This window comes from Prunus persica, chromosome G3 (assembly GCF_000346465.2).
Source record: "Prunus persica cultivar Lovell chromosome G3, Prunus_persica_NCBIv2, whole genome shotgun sequence".
Lineage (NCBI taxonomy): Eukaryota > Viridiplantae > Streptophyta > Magnoliopsida > Rosales > Rosaceae > Prunus > Prunus persica.
In genome coordinates, this window is record NC_034011.1 from 27,038,885 (window position 1) to 27,051,903 (window position 13,019).

Sequence of the window (13,019 nt, forward strand, 5' to 3'; positions counted from 1 at the left end):
TTTCAAACTTAGAGTATCTAGTTCTTCAATTGTTCAATAAATTGAATTCTTTTTTGTATTTATTGAATTGAATTATAGTTTTACTTCACATCAATAGTTATATTTTTTTATATTTTTATTTATTTTATTTAATAACATTAAAAATTGTACCATTGAAATATTATCAACAAAAAAAAGATATCTTTAAAAATAGATCTATTTTGAATATATTTTAAAAAATATATTAATTGTTATATTTTTTTTCTATTGCATTGAACTATTGAACAATCATTGCGAAAAGGCATAATGCATTAATTATTGTATTTTTAATGTTTTTAATTAGCATAGTTAGCCTATTACAATTGCAATAAATAATTCATCATATAACACCCTCTATTACAATTAATTAAATCACAGCATTGAGAGTGAGAAATTACCGTTCAAGTTCAATTTCATGCAATAAAATTGTATTGACCCTAATCATTACATTACATATGCTCTTAGAGTATGATATTGTCATCCAATTATATTCTTATCACATATGTTTGGTTTTGTTGCTACATTTGTTAGGTAAATCCTTTCCTTTGTGATCTACAAACCTAGTGCTTTTTGTCCATGTTGGTGAAAAAACCCCAATAATTAGCCAAAGTTGTTTTTATTGGTTCAAGGCGCAAATGCCCTTTTTTTTAGTCAATATGCATCATGTCTTTATACTTGTTCTTGAAATGAAATGCAATCCGGCTGTTGTGACTCCAGTTAAAGAAATGCATTCTCACCTTCCAACTACACGAACAATGGAAGTTTTACTATCTTCCAAACATGTCATGCTTGACGACGACAAATTTTAAAATAATATTTTATTTTTCTTTGACTTGATACTCCAATTTTGTGTAAGGCCTTTTATAACTTAAATAGTTAAGAACGTTCACTTCCGTACTCAAAATCTTATGTTTGATTCGTTTATAACACAAATGAAAAAATAAAAAGGGTTTAATGCTCAGGAGTGTAGCCATGATACAAAATGGCATGAGATGAGGTTGTTTTGTACCCTATAGTACAATAGGACCTCATAGAAGTCATGGCTAGGTTTATTTATACGGTGACAAATATTTGCGGTAGTGCATGATTGTGGTGGTGGTGGTGGTGGCTGATAAACGTTGAGTGGCATACATGTACTTACGAAATATAAGAAATCTCCGCTCCACTGTCAGCAGTAGAGGTCAAATATATTCAAATGATGATGTGCTGTTTTAGTGGTTGTTTTCAAAATTTTATCTACTTGCGTTGAATTCTTTCTTTTTATTTTATTTTATTTTATTTTCAAGGTGAGCTTAAATTATGAAGCTAGGCAAGGCAGCCAGCCACTGGAAAGAAAGGATAGATAAGAGGAGCTTCGATCGATATGGCCATGTGATGGTTCCTTTGCCAGAACAAGTAATTGCCCGCCACGTACGCCTATTGTATTGGTCTTTGTCGTAATGTGTGGACCACACAAAAAACAAACAAACCCATACGAGCACCGTAACTAAAGAAGCCACGCTGATTTCACAGTCATGCATGTATCAGTGTATGTAATAACCCTAAGTAATAATATTGGAACAAGTTCAAAAGTTTCCAAGGTTGGCTCTTGTATTTTGATAAGAAGATTAAGAAAAATAATAATCAGTGTGTTGGTTTTTGCTGATATGATATGATATGATATTGATATGATGATATGAAGTGAAGGAAAACAAAAGAAAGAAACAGAAAAAGAATATTCGATTAATGTTTTTCTAGCAATACCAAATATACATATATGGACAAGCCGAGTGAGTGAGGCTAGAGGACTTGGCCGCCTTACATGACTTTTAATATTTACCTAAACTAAATAAAGCGAATTGCTTCTTTTTGTCTTTTTCTTTTTCTTTTTCTTTTTCTCTGTGAGTGTGTGTGTGTGTGTGTGTGTGTCACAGACTTACAGTGTCTGCATATTGAGAGTGGCTGTGAGTAGTAGAAAACCAGAAAAGCATAGTTTCTTTTCTTTCTAGGCATTAGCCTAGTACTAGTACAGTTGTACTGGTGGTGGTGGTGATGAACAACTAAAACTGATGATACGTAATACGGCATGACGTTTAATTCCAATCATCCAATGAGAGGATCGTAATTTGCATTCAAAAGCGAGGGAGTGGTTAGGCCAAAAGGGTGATACTTAAATATAATTGTAGCCCCACTCTCATATAATTACAAGGACTAGGAGAAGAATATAATTGAAGGTGAAAGCCACCAAAAATTATATATATATCTATATATTTTTTAACGCCGGTCATGATCGTTTCCATCTTCCTATGCTCCTTCAATCATTAACTAGAATTGCAGCCATGTGAATGTGATCTTCATCACCTTACTAAACTAGCTATTAGCTAAGACTTGGCCTAACATTAATTATATCTTCTTTTTCTCTTTTTCTCCTAATTCAAAGTTTGAAATGACACCCCCAGATAATGAACAGATTAGAAACTTTGATTATTTCTATAAGATAGGTGGACCCAAAATGCATGCGTTGTACGTATTTTCATGGTTTCTCAATTGTATTTTGTATAACATTTGGGTACGTACCCAAGAAAATAAAAATTAGTTGGAGGTTAGCTAGATGCTAAAGATTCTAATATAAGAAGAGGGCATGCGATATGATCGCGCATGGAATTGGAACCGTGGTCCAGGTTCTCCTGCGTTTTTTGTTCAAACTTGAAAGCGAGATGAGGGCAAGGCAAGCCAAGCCAAGCCAAGCATAGCATATATATGAATATAAGATGATCATGTCGTTTATGAATAATATTTTGTCTCTAAAACTAAAACCTGGTCCCCAACAAGAAGTGAGTGTCCCCCCCTGACCCTCGTGCCTCGCTTGCTAGTAAGTGAATCCAAAATACAACAAGACAATGGGTCGTGGTCTCCAAAACCAAAAACCATATAACAACAAGACAAGACAAGGAGAGGGTGAAGATGAAAGAAGAGGAAAATGTGGGAGAGAGAAAGAAAGAGAGAGCAAGTGACAGAAGGAAGCTGGAGGAAAAGGACCACATATGATAACATAACTGTTAGGCTGACGTCACCTTCCCTTATTTGACGACAAAGGAAGAATAGCAAAACCTAGCTAGCTAGGGGGGGTAATGTATGCAAATGCAGTGCAGTGCAGTGCAATGCAATGCAATCTATCCATGGAGTTCATGGTGTCGTGTCAGAAGTTACACAAGCAGATGGATGGTATTGGTGTAGATTATTCTTGGATCCCAACATTATTATACATAGAGATAGAGGGACGATGCATACTTTTTTTATTTAAACCACCATAATATAATTACATAACATAACCAATTGAAACTTATATTTAGTTGCGAATGCGATGCATGTGATCTTTGTGTTGAGGCTGGCTTTTAGCTTTTTTTATTTATAAAAGCATAAAGCATAAAAGCATAAAAGCAAAGCAACAGTGCTGTGCTGTGCAGTACGACTACTACTAGCAGTAGAAGAAGTACGTACATACATGGGCTGAGGTTTTTAGGGAGCGTTATAATTTTTGTGGCATCGGGTGCCAATTGCTGCCAGCGAGCATCATTAGATCAGACTTTTGCTTTTTGCCTTTTTCAGTTCTCCTCCGTCCACTGCAAGAGCGAAGAAAGGATGTCAACTTATGGGCCAAAACCAAAATCCAAGTGCTGTATCTGTAGTTGTAGCGTATGCATACTTGGAACTTCTCCTCCCCTCCCTCCCCACATCAACATGAACATGAAACATGAACATACTAAAGAAAGGCTTATGATAAAGTAAGATGCCAAACTTTATTGAATTATCCTAATTTATATGGAAGTGGAACTAAAAGTGTGTCTGTGTCCAAATTGGGGATTGGATTGAATTATTTGGACAATGAATAAGAGTGCAGTGCAGGCCCAACTGATTATGGACCATGGGCCTGTTATCTCCATAGACCCAAGTCTACTTCCTTTTTTCTCGTTTTTAGAAAGAATGGACTGCACTTGGCCTCTTTTACCAAATATACCACCACGAATCACGTTGTGAATAAACAATACACACGCTATTCAATCTAAATCATCTCAGGCCAAAATTAAAATTTAAAAGAAAAAAAGGAAACACCACATGCATAGATCGAAGATGAAGCAGAAGCAGCAGCAGCATAGACCATATACTTGCACCTCAGAACTTCACAAATATGGTGCATACCAGTCAAATCTTAGACAATTTCTCCAGTTACCCATGTAAAGTCACCCAACACAAGAGGAGAAGAAATACAGAAACATTATACGACCAACTAGTCATAAGACTGAAAATGACTCTGACCAACATAGGAATGCCAAACTTGCATTACAGGTAAGTAACAACCCGTCTCCAGATGGCACCACTTATATGGGGCAATCCTCATAAAGTCTCTACAATACGTAACAAACAATGGAACCATAATCCTTGACCTCTTGTATGACAGAATAGAAACGGTTCAACCTAGCAAAGCAATCACCAGGCTTGCAGATAAGGACTAAAATTACCTTATGCAAAGATTAGGTCTAGGCTATAGCCAATGCATAATATTACAAGTCTTTTAGATCCGGACAGGCCAGATAGTCAACACAATTCGTAATCTACAGACATGGGCAAGACAGAGATTTGGCCTCACTAAAATTTAAATATGAGAGTAGATTTAAATAAAAATATGCTGCAGGTTAGGATCACATTAAAATCATCCCTCTGCGCTCCATTGGACCATTCCAAGTAATGGTCTTTTTATGCAATGGAAAGGAGCAGGACAACCTGTGACAAATTATTCAGTTGAATGGAGATAGTTTCAGAATTACGATGCAATTTGACCTTGTACCACATCACATGAATAGAAGGTTAAAGGACCATCTTGATATCTAACCATATCATAGAATTCCAAGTCACTCACCTAGAAATCTGAGTTCAAACTTTCATCTCACAAATACTAATAATAGAATATGCAAGAGAAAAAAGGACACGCTATCATTCCATGCAGGTAAGAAACATCACAGTTTTCAACATCTTAATGCCATCATACCTCTCCAAGGAAACTCAGAGCACACCAACACAGTTAATCAAATTAGGGTTAACAAAGCCATTATGAAGTGATTTTAATAAGAATGTGGAAGTAACCTGCGTCTAAGCATCATACCTAGTAACCTTGGGTCACAACTGTTCGTTTGGCAGAAGCAAGTGTTGTTTTTCAAAAAGGTGATGCAACAATGCCTTTTAATAAATCACTTTTTCCCCCAACTACTATGGGTTGGTGACTCTTCTCCTTCTTCCTTCATTGGGGCGACCTCACTAGTTTTAGCTAAGGCGAACTCTTAAGCAAGACAGTCCTGGTTTGAACCTGACCAGGGCTGTGGTAATTGGAATAATTACCATCAGGACATCCCGCAGGGACTTAAGAGATGTCAGTAAAACTTCAGAAAGGGTGACAGATATATGCTTAGTCTAGTCACTGGAAGGGATTCCCTTTCTCTACGTAAGAAAAAAGGTATCTGTTTCAAGAATTTGACATGTTCTTGCTCTCAAATTGTTGTCTTCCTAATCCTAGCAACAAATCCCACTGAGTTTTGATCAAGTATCACCCACTTTCAGTCTCGTGGTTTTAAAATTTACAAGCCAAATTTTTGCATGTCCATGTTCCACTCTGTAGTTAAACTGATATTCCTAACTTACAAGCCATCTACTCTGCGATGATCATTAAAACGATAAAAAACTACATATTCACACACTTTGAAATCGAACAAAAATAAACTGGAGGGAAGAAAACACCTACAGAATGATAGGATCCAATAAGGAAGGAAGATACTTAGATTGAGTTACATCAAGTATTCACAGCCTTAGCCGCATTGTGTTTTCAAATAGCAACTAATTAGCATAACCTCATCAAAGCACTAATACTATCTCCGAAACATAATGTCAAGCTTTGCTAATTTTGGTTTTACTGACCTTCCTCAACTCAGAGTATCGCTGTCATCACTATCATCTTCTTCGTCGTTTCCAATATCATTAGCCATGTAAACCCCAGGCTGAACCTGCCGTCTCCGAGTCCTCGAAGGAAGAATGTTATGCAAATCGACCTCCGCAAGAGGATCATCCGATAAATCACTATCGCCATCTTCGAATTCGCTACCACCATCGCTTGAATCGTCGTCACTGTCATCGTCATCTTCTTCTATCAGTTTCCCTTTGCCCTTGTCATCTCTCATAATCCCCTTTCCCTTGCGATCCACCTCAGCCTTCCCATTAGACTTTTCACCGTCTTCATCTTCGTCGTCGTCTTCTACGAAATCTTCTTCGTCTTCAGGGTCTGCATTGGCTTCAAATTTATCGTTTATCTCTTCGGCCACCGAGGAATTCTGGTCGAAATTTTCTGGGTCTTGAGTTTTTCCTTCAGCAAGCGACGAACTAATATCAGAAACTTCAAGCTTATGGGTTTTCTTAGGGTAGTCGGCCTGGTCCTCGCAGCTGAGATCGGGTTTACGCTTCACGGGAAATGTGGGTTCGCCTAGGTTATTAGTTTCGGCCATGAGTGAACTGCAAAAGGACTGTGCTTTAGTGTGAGGGTAATAGAGAAACAGAAAGACAGAGAGAAATCGGAGCCCTTGGGATGCTGAGTTAGGGTTTCCGAGTTTTATAACGCCTCAAGAATAGTTGGGAGGATCTTAATTCGTATGAGAGTAGGTTTGCCGTCTGCGGCACCACGGTATTGAACTCGGTTTCAATTACTCCTACCCCTTCTTAGGCTCTCCTTGTTAGGGCTTTACTTATTGTTATTGTTATTTTTTTTATTTCTTATAAGGAGTTAGGGCTTTATGTTAGTGGCAAATTCCCAATTCACAGTAAAAATATAAATTTCACTTTTATATTTTCTATAATATTAGAATTGGATTTTCACACGCAAATTCAATATCTGATCCAATCATTTATATTTTGAAATTTAGAGATTCAATTCAATTCGGTTCATTTGGTTGAGTTAAGATTGGATCTTAAACACCCATACTAAACATGCGTGAAGGAGTTATGTGTGTTTGTCCTTGTATTTTGACTTAATTTTCATTTTAGTCAACAATTTTAATTTTATCCATTTTAGTATTGTAGTTTAGATTGGCTTGGATTCAAACTTGTAAACTCCGTCTAGTTAATTAATGTATTTTAAAGTGACAATATGCAACTACTATATAGGAGACCACTTTTGTCTCTTTAAAGCATCTGCAAATAAACTCCCAATGTATCATTTTGTTCGTTCTCTTAACAAATTTATAGATGTAGAACTTGATTGCTTTCTAAACAACATTATATAACTAAAATTACCAAAATGAAAGGTGAGTAAGTACATAAATGAGATCTGGAATTTTGGGCAGCTTGTGTTTTTTCACTACTACTAACATGCATTCAATTGTATTTTACTCGTTGTTCTATGAGAAAATCCTAAAGAACAATCCAGAGAAAACCCTAAAGAACAATCCTCAGTCGCCGCCACCTACTCCATCCCCTTTATTCTCCTATCATCCCCTTTCCTCTCATTCTCTTCATTTTCTCTTTAGATTTTTTGTGTTTTTGTTTTGTGATGTAAAAGCAATCGTCGTAAAAAGTCGTCGTCATCATGATATAGTTGTTGTCTTTTGACTCATGTATGCAATGATTTGGCTCTAGTTGTCAGCATTCGATATAGATTTGGAGCTACGATGCAAGGATGATGTCAAATTGCATCGGGTTCGAGTTTAGCTGGTGCGACACTATGAGTTTAGCTTGTATGATGGTATGACGCTATGGCTCTATTGGGATTGCTCGAGAGGATGTGAAGCGTAGATCTTGTTATAATTCTCATGAACTCTTTAGGAGTTTGATGTGGTTTATTTTTTGTTTAGACTATTTTATTTCCTTTTGGCTTTTGGCTTTCGATACGGATTTTCCACTTCTGTCGTTGCCTAACAAATCTTTACTATAGGCTTGAGTACATGTGGTTATGGTTGCTGATTTAGGAATTTTAATCATTTTTTGGGTTGTGCGTATTTTCTTTAGATCAATTCAACTTATTGTTACATTTAGTCACTGGAGAAGTTGTATCTATATTCGGCACATTAGTTGCTTTGTATTATTTTTTGTTTATCTTATCAATAAAATACTTTTGCTCTTTTATAAATAATAAAAAACTGTATTTCCCAAAAATGGTCGCAATAATTTATTTTTTTTGGGATCAAAGTCTCAATAAAAATTTAAATTTACGTGAAACGTGTCAAAACATATTGGAAGAGTGTAAAACATAAGAAAATTTGACATAAGACTTCCCCCCTAAAAGTAATATTTGTTTGTTTTTTCGCTAGGAAAATGGTTGTTCGCGGTTTTTAAAATGACCTGGAAAGTGAAATATTCATAAAATTTGACACGGCTCGGAAATTTTGGCCAGCGCGAGCCCGGTCACTGAATTGAATCCAAAAAGTGGGGGCACCAAAAACAGATTGGGCTAGAACACGATCCTCCAATCCAATCGCATCGCCTCTCATCCTCTCCATCTGAGTCCTGACCTGACCCATCAAGCGGGTTAACCCGACTCCAAGTATCGGATCTACGGCATATCTTGGATCTGCAGGCCCTGAGAACTCCTGCTGAAAGATCCACAACTCCCAAATTATCGATCCAGTTCTCGTTGCTAAGCTTCAAACAGTTAAACGTGTGGTTTTGGATCATATAATTATTACAACGCCGAAATGATTGCGATCCCTTATTTAACCGCGTTAACTACGTACTTCAGCTATGGCTTGCTTTTCGTCTTCGGCCAAGTCAGAGATTTCTTCCGCAAATTCATCGACTGGTGGAGTTCTAGCAATTTGCAGGTTCCCATATTCTTCTACACGGCCCTATAATTTTCTTTCCTTTTTTTCTTTCTCTTGTTATAATTTTTCATAGAAAGAAAACAGCTGTTTGGGTGGGGGTACAGAATACATGTTAATGATTGTTTTGTTGCAAAGCCAGGGTTATGCTCCAATCTGTTTAGGACTTGAAGATTTCTATATTCGCCGGCTGTATCTTCGTATTCAGGTATTTGTGTTATTGATTTTGATTGTCTTGTATCTCTTCTCTTGAGGCTGGAGCTATATAAAATTATGTTGTGCATGAAATGAAATTAATCTTATTATTCGATCGGTGGCACCGCAATTACTTTTAAACATGAATTCCTTCGAGTTCGAGTCCCATAAACATAATTGATAATTCTGGTTGATTTTTAAAGTTTTGACTGCCAGGACTGTTTCAATAGACCTATAGCAAGTGCTCCTGATGCTTGGTTTGATGTGGTCGAGCGTTTCTCCAATGACTACAACAAGACACTCAAGTAAAGAATTTGGCAATTTTGATAAATATTGCACGCCTTTGTTAAGTTTTCTTAATTTATATTCTCATAATCTGCTGGGGCTGATGCAGACTAACCACAAAAACCAGTAGATGCCTTAACTTGGGATCTTACAATTACCTTGGCTTTGCTGCATCCGATGAATACTGCACGCCTCGTGCTATCCAGACATTGAAAAAATATTCTCCCAGTACCTGTAGTAGCCGTGTTGACGGCGGTTGGTATATGGCTCTGCAAGATGGTTTTGTTTAAATTATTTTTCTCCTGGACTTTACCATGATACGCTTCTTTCATCAGGCACCACAGTTTTGCATAATGAACTGGAGAAGTGTGTGGCAAGTTTTGTTGGGAAACCTGCTGCTATAGTTTTTGGAATGGGCTATGTCACAAACTCTGCTATCCTTCCAGTCTTGATGGGGAAGGTTTGTATGCTTTGTTAATGAAATTACGTTTAAACTTTGTCTTTAATTCCTTTTCCAAATTTATGCCATTTGAATTTACAGGGACGCTTGATTGTTAGTGATTCCTTGAACCACAACTCCATTGTCAATGGTGCACGAGGATCTGGAGCTAGTATTTGCGTTTTCCAACACAATAGTAAGCCCACTAGTTATTATCTTGTATAGCATTGATGGTGAGATTTGGATTTGGGCATCAAATTCCAAATTTCAGATTTTTAAATGATGGCGTTTATTCTTTATACTAAGAAAAAACAGCGGGGAAAATATTGGTTTTATGTTCAATTGCAAACTGCAAAGACCAGGGGCTACATTGGAATGCTGCTGGCAATTGACAGTTAGGTTTTTGGTTATTTTTCCTAGTCCATGTTTATGGAGGTATTTGACTACTCAATAGAAAGGACTGTTTATCGTACTCAACTTTCCAATATGTTGGCTTCCTTCTCTTAGAAGATAGCATGAATGGAGTTTTACTCATTAAAATTAAAAGAAAATGGTAAAATTCAGGCTGGATGTCGTTCACTTATATTTTTACTTTTTGCTTTACTTACAGCTCCTTCTCATTTGGAGGAAGTTTTGAGAGAACAAATCGCAGAGGGGCAACCCAGGACCCGCAGACCCTGGAAGAAGATAATTGTCATTGTGGAGGGAATATACAGCATGGAAGGGGAGCTTTGCAAACTTCCTGAGATTATAGCCATCTGCAAGAAATATAAGGTTGCACCTTCTTGGTAGCTTTCACACTTCAATATATGCCTTTGGTCTCCGAGTTCTGTGCTGTCTGTTTTTATTTTCCACAGGAAAGATATAATTCTTATGGTTTTATCTAAAACTTAGAGCCTCAAATGTATTATTGATCATTTTTGTCATAAGAACAGAGAATAAAATCAACATATCTTTTTTCGAAGGACACCCCCTCCTTTTAATCGACTGTATTACTTATCTCATTTAGTGGGAAATACCTCTGCTAAACTACTATCTAAGAATTTTTAATAATTTATGTAATAAATCTTTTTATTCTTTGCCACTTCCTCTTTTGTCTTAGGCATATACATATTTGGATGAGGCCCACAGCATTGGAGCAGTAGGGAAAACCGGTAGAGGTGTTTGTGAGCTCTTGGGAGTAGATACAGCTGATGTAGATATCATGATGGGAACATTTACCAAATCATTTGGATCATCTGGGGGATATATAGCAGGATCCGAGGTTTGTTTTTTGCTGTCCTTAATACTTTCAATTGGTTGAACAATGCGTGGTGTAATCTAGGCAGACTTTGGTGTATTTACAAAGTTATCTTAAATAAATTATGAGCTCTTTATTGAATTTAATGTGGTCTACTGATGGTGTTATTATCCAGGAGCTTATCCAATACTTGAAGTACACTTGCCCTGCTCATCTTTATGCAACTTCAATATCACCACCAGCTGCAGAACAAATAATATCTGCTATTAAGGTCATTCTTGGAGAGGATGGTTCCAATAGAGGTGTTGATAGATACTTCTCTCTCTCTCTCTCTCTCTCTCTCTCCCCTTAATTCTCTTTAGTTTCCTTGGGAATGTGTTTTAATATTGTACTCAGCAAATTTAGGGTTTAATGTTTCTTCTATATATGACCATCATTGAATGAGTTGTTGTTTCCTTGTAGGTGCCCAAAAACTTGCACGAATACGTGAGAATAGCAACTTTTTCAGGTCAGAACTACAGAAAATGGGATTTGAGGTTTTGGGGGATAATGACTCTCCAGTAATGCCAATTATGCTTTACAACCCAGCCAAAATTCCTGCCTTCTCACGGGAGTGCCTCAAGCAGAATGTGAGTCCATCCTGCCCAGTTGTAACTTGTACTCATGATTATAGTTTTCTGTAGGTTCCAAGGAAATTTAAATGATTATTGTTACATACAGGTAGCTGTTGTGACAGTAGCATTTCCAGCAACCCCACTGCTATTGGCGAGGGCACGTATATGCATATCTGCTTCTCATACAAGGGAAGACCTGCTCAAAGCGTTGGAGGTAAGTTGTTGTATAACTTGGGGTGCATGCAACTTCCTGATGCTATAGTTGCAAATATTCCGTTTTAATGTGAGAGAACTTGTGCCCTGACATTTTGTTGGGGTTTGATTCTTTCAGGTATTTGGCAGGGTTGGGGATCTGGTGGGTATAAAATACTTCCCGGCAGAACCAAAGAAGCTGCAGGAAGAAGAAAGGTTGCTCAAGTTGGAGTGATTAAGAATTAATTAAAAAAGTCGAGGAGGCTGGACTCTTGAGTGTAGGATAAATGATGTCGTAGTAGGCATGTCTGTGTCTGTCTGTCTCTAGTTTGTGATTTAAACTTGCGGTGGTGGTATACTAGTATCATTATCATATCATCTGCCCTAGGCTAGGCTGTAATATGTCGTGTTCTCTAGTCTATACCAAGTAACTACCAATACCAAGGTCTGTTCTGTACCCTTGCTTCCATGTAATACCCCGTTTTTGTTCATACATGTCTCGGGTGGCTGGGGAGGGACAGTATTTCACGCATCTTTTTTCTTTTCTTAATAGTTAAAAATAAATAAATTATTTAATTGAGTTTCTCTTCTCTCTTTGTATGTATGAGTTGTACCAATGCAGCTTGTTTTTTTTAAATACTTATTATTTTATTAGAATTGGACTTTTCGTCAGAAAGTTATAATGGTGTTGAGCAATTTGTTTTTGAGGTAAATGTGTCACCCCTCCGAGTCGATGGATATGTATTGAATGAACTCCTCAATTCCAAGGTGGAAATTTCCTGTGATCACGGACAACTGAATATCTACATAAATTTGAATCCCCCGCCCCCCAAAAACAAAGAAAGCACAGAAGAAGAATTTAACGTCAATGAAATTATTTTTGGCGAATATTAGCAAATTGCACGTTATTCGCCAGTCTAATAATTAGTGTCGACTTCCTGAAAAAAAAGGAAAAAAAGAAGAAAAAATAGAGTCTGAACTGAAGTCTTCGTTTAGGTTAGGAATTCAGAGAGCAGAGTCCGCAGGTAGACTTGAGAGAGAGATGCTATTGCTTCATTTATTCAACGACAAATACGAGCACCTTTGCATGCCGTCCAGGTGGCAGCGGAAGCTTACTTGCAAAGGTAACACAGTAATTACCGGGCAAAAAGAAAAGAAGGTGCTTTTTATTATGGGTCATGCTAAGGGAGACCAACTTTAGATAC

General features: G+C 37.1%; 2 protein-coding genes across 3 annotated transcripts; one reads left to right on the forward strand and one right to left on the reverse strand.

The window, feature by feature from the left end:
- On the reverse strand, positions 3,271–6,813 carry LOC18783859 (histone H2A.Z-specific chaperone CHZ1). 2 transcript variants are annotated; one of them, XM_007215936.2, is made up of 2 exons: positions 5,965–6,811; positions 3,271–3,620 (listed from the first exon to the last, which is right to left on the reverse strand). In XM_007215936.2, the coding sequence occupies exon 1, from the start codon at positions 6,543–6,545 to the stop codon at positions 5,970–5,972; it is 576 nt and encodes a 191-aa protein (XP_007215998.1). In that variant the 5' UTR covers positions 6,546–6,811; the 3' UTR covers positions 3,271–3,620; positions 5,965–5,969. The 2 variants fall into 2 exon arrangements, with proteins under 2 accessions (XP_007215998.1, XP_020416569.1); XM_020560980.1 differs by lacking the exon at positions 3,271–3,620 and adding an exon at positions 4,510–4,779 and having other exon boundaries at positions 5,965–6,813.
- On the forward strand, positions 8,367–12,414 carry LOC18782645 (long chain base biosynthesis protein 2a). Its single transcript, XM_020560193.1, has 12 exons — positions 8,367–8,852; positions 8,992–9,057; positions 9,261–9,349; positions 9,439–9,584; positions 9,665–9,789; positions 9,871–9,964; positions 10,379–10,542; positions 10,871–11,032; positions 11,184–11,310; positions 11,471–11,637; positions 11,729–11,836; positions 11,954–12,414. Exons 1-12 carry the CDS (start codon positions 8,727–8,729, stop codon positions 12,047–12,049), a joined length of 1,470 nt encoding a protein of 489 aa, XP_020415782.1. The 5' UTR covers positions 8,367–8,726; the 3' UTR covers positions 12,050–12,414.

Bases quoted from the DNA above. Each gene is read 5' to 3' on its own strand.
- LOC18783859 (XM_007215936.2), bottom strand. From the start codon at position 6,545: ATGGCCGAAACTAATAACCTAGGCGAACCCACATTTCCCGTGAAGCGT.
- LOC18782645 (XM_020560193.1), top strand. From the start codon at position 8,727: ATGATTGCGATCCCTTATTTAACCGCGTTAACTACGTACTTCAGCTAT. The intron at 9,790-9,870 runs GTTTGTATGCTT...TTGAATTTACAG, and splicing joins TTCCAGTCTTGATGGGGAAG to GGACGCTTGATTGTTAGTGA. The intron at 11,638-11,728 runs GTGAGTCCATCC...TGTTACATACAG, and splicing joins GGGAGTGCCTCAAGCAGAAT to GTAGCTGTTGTGACAGTAGC.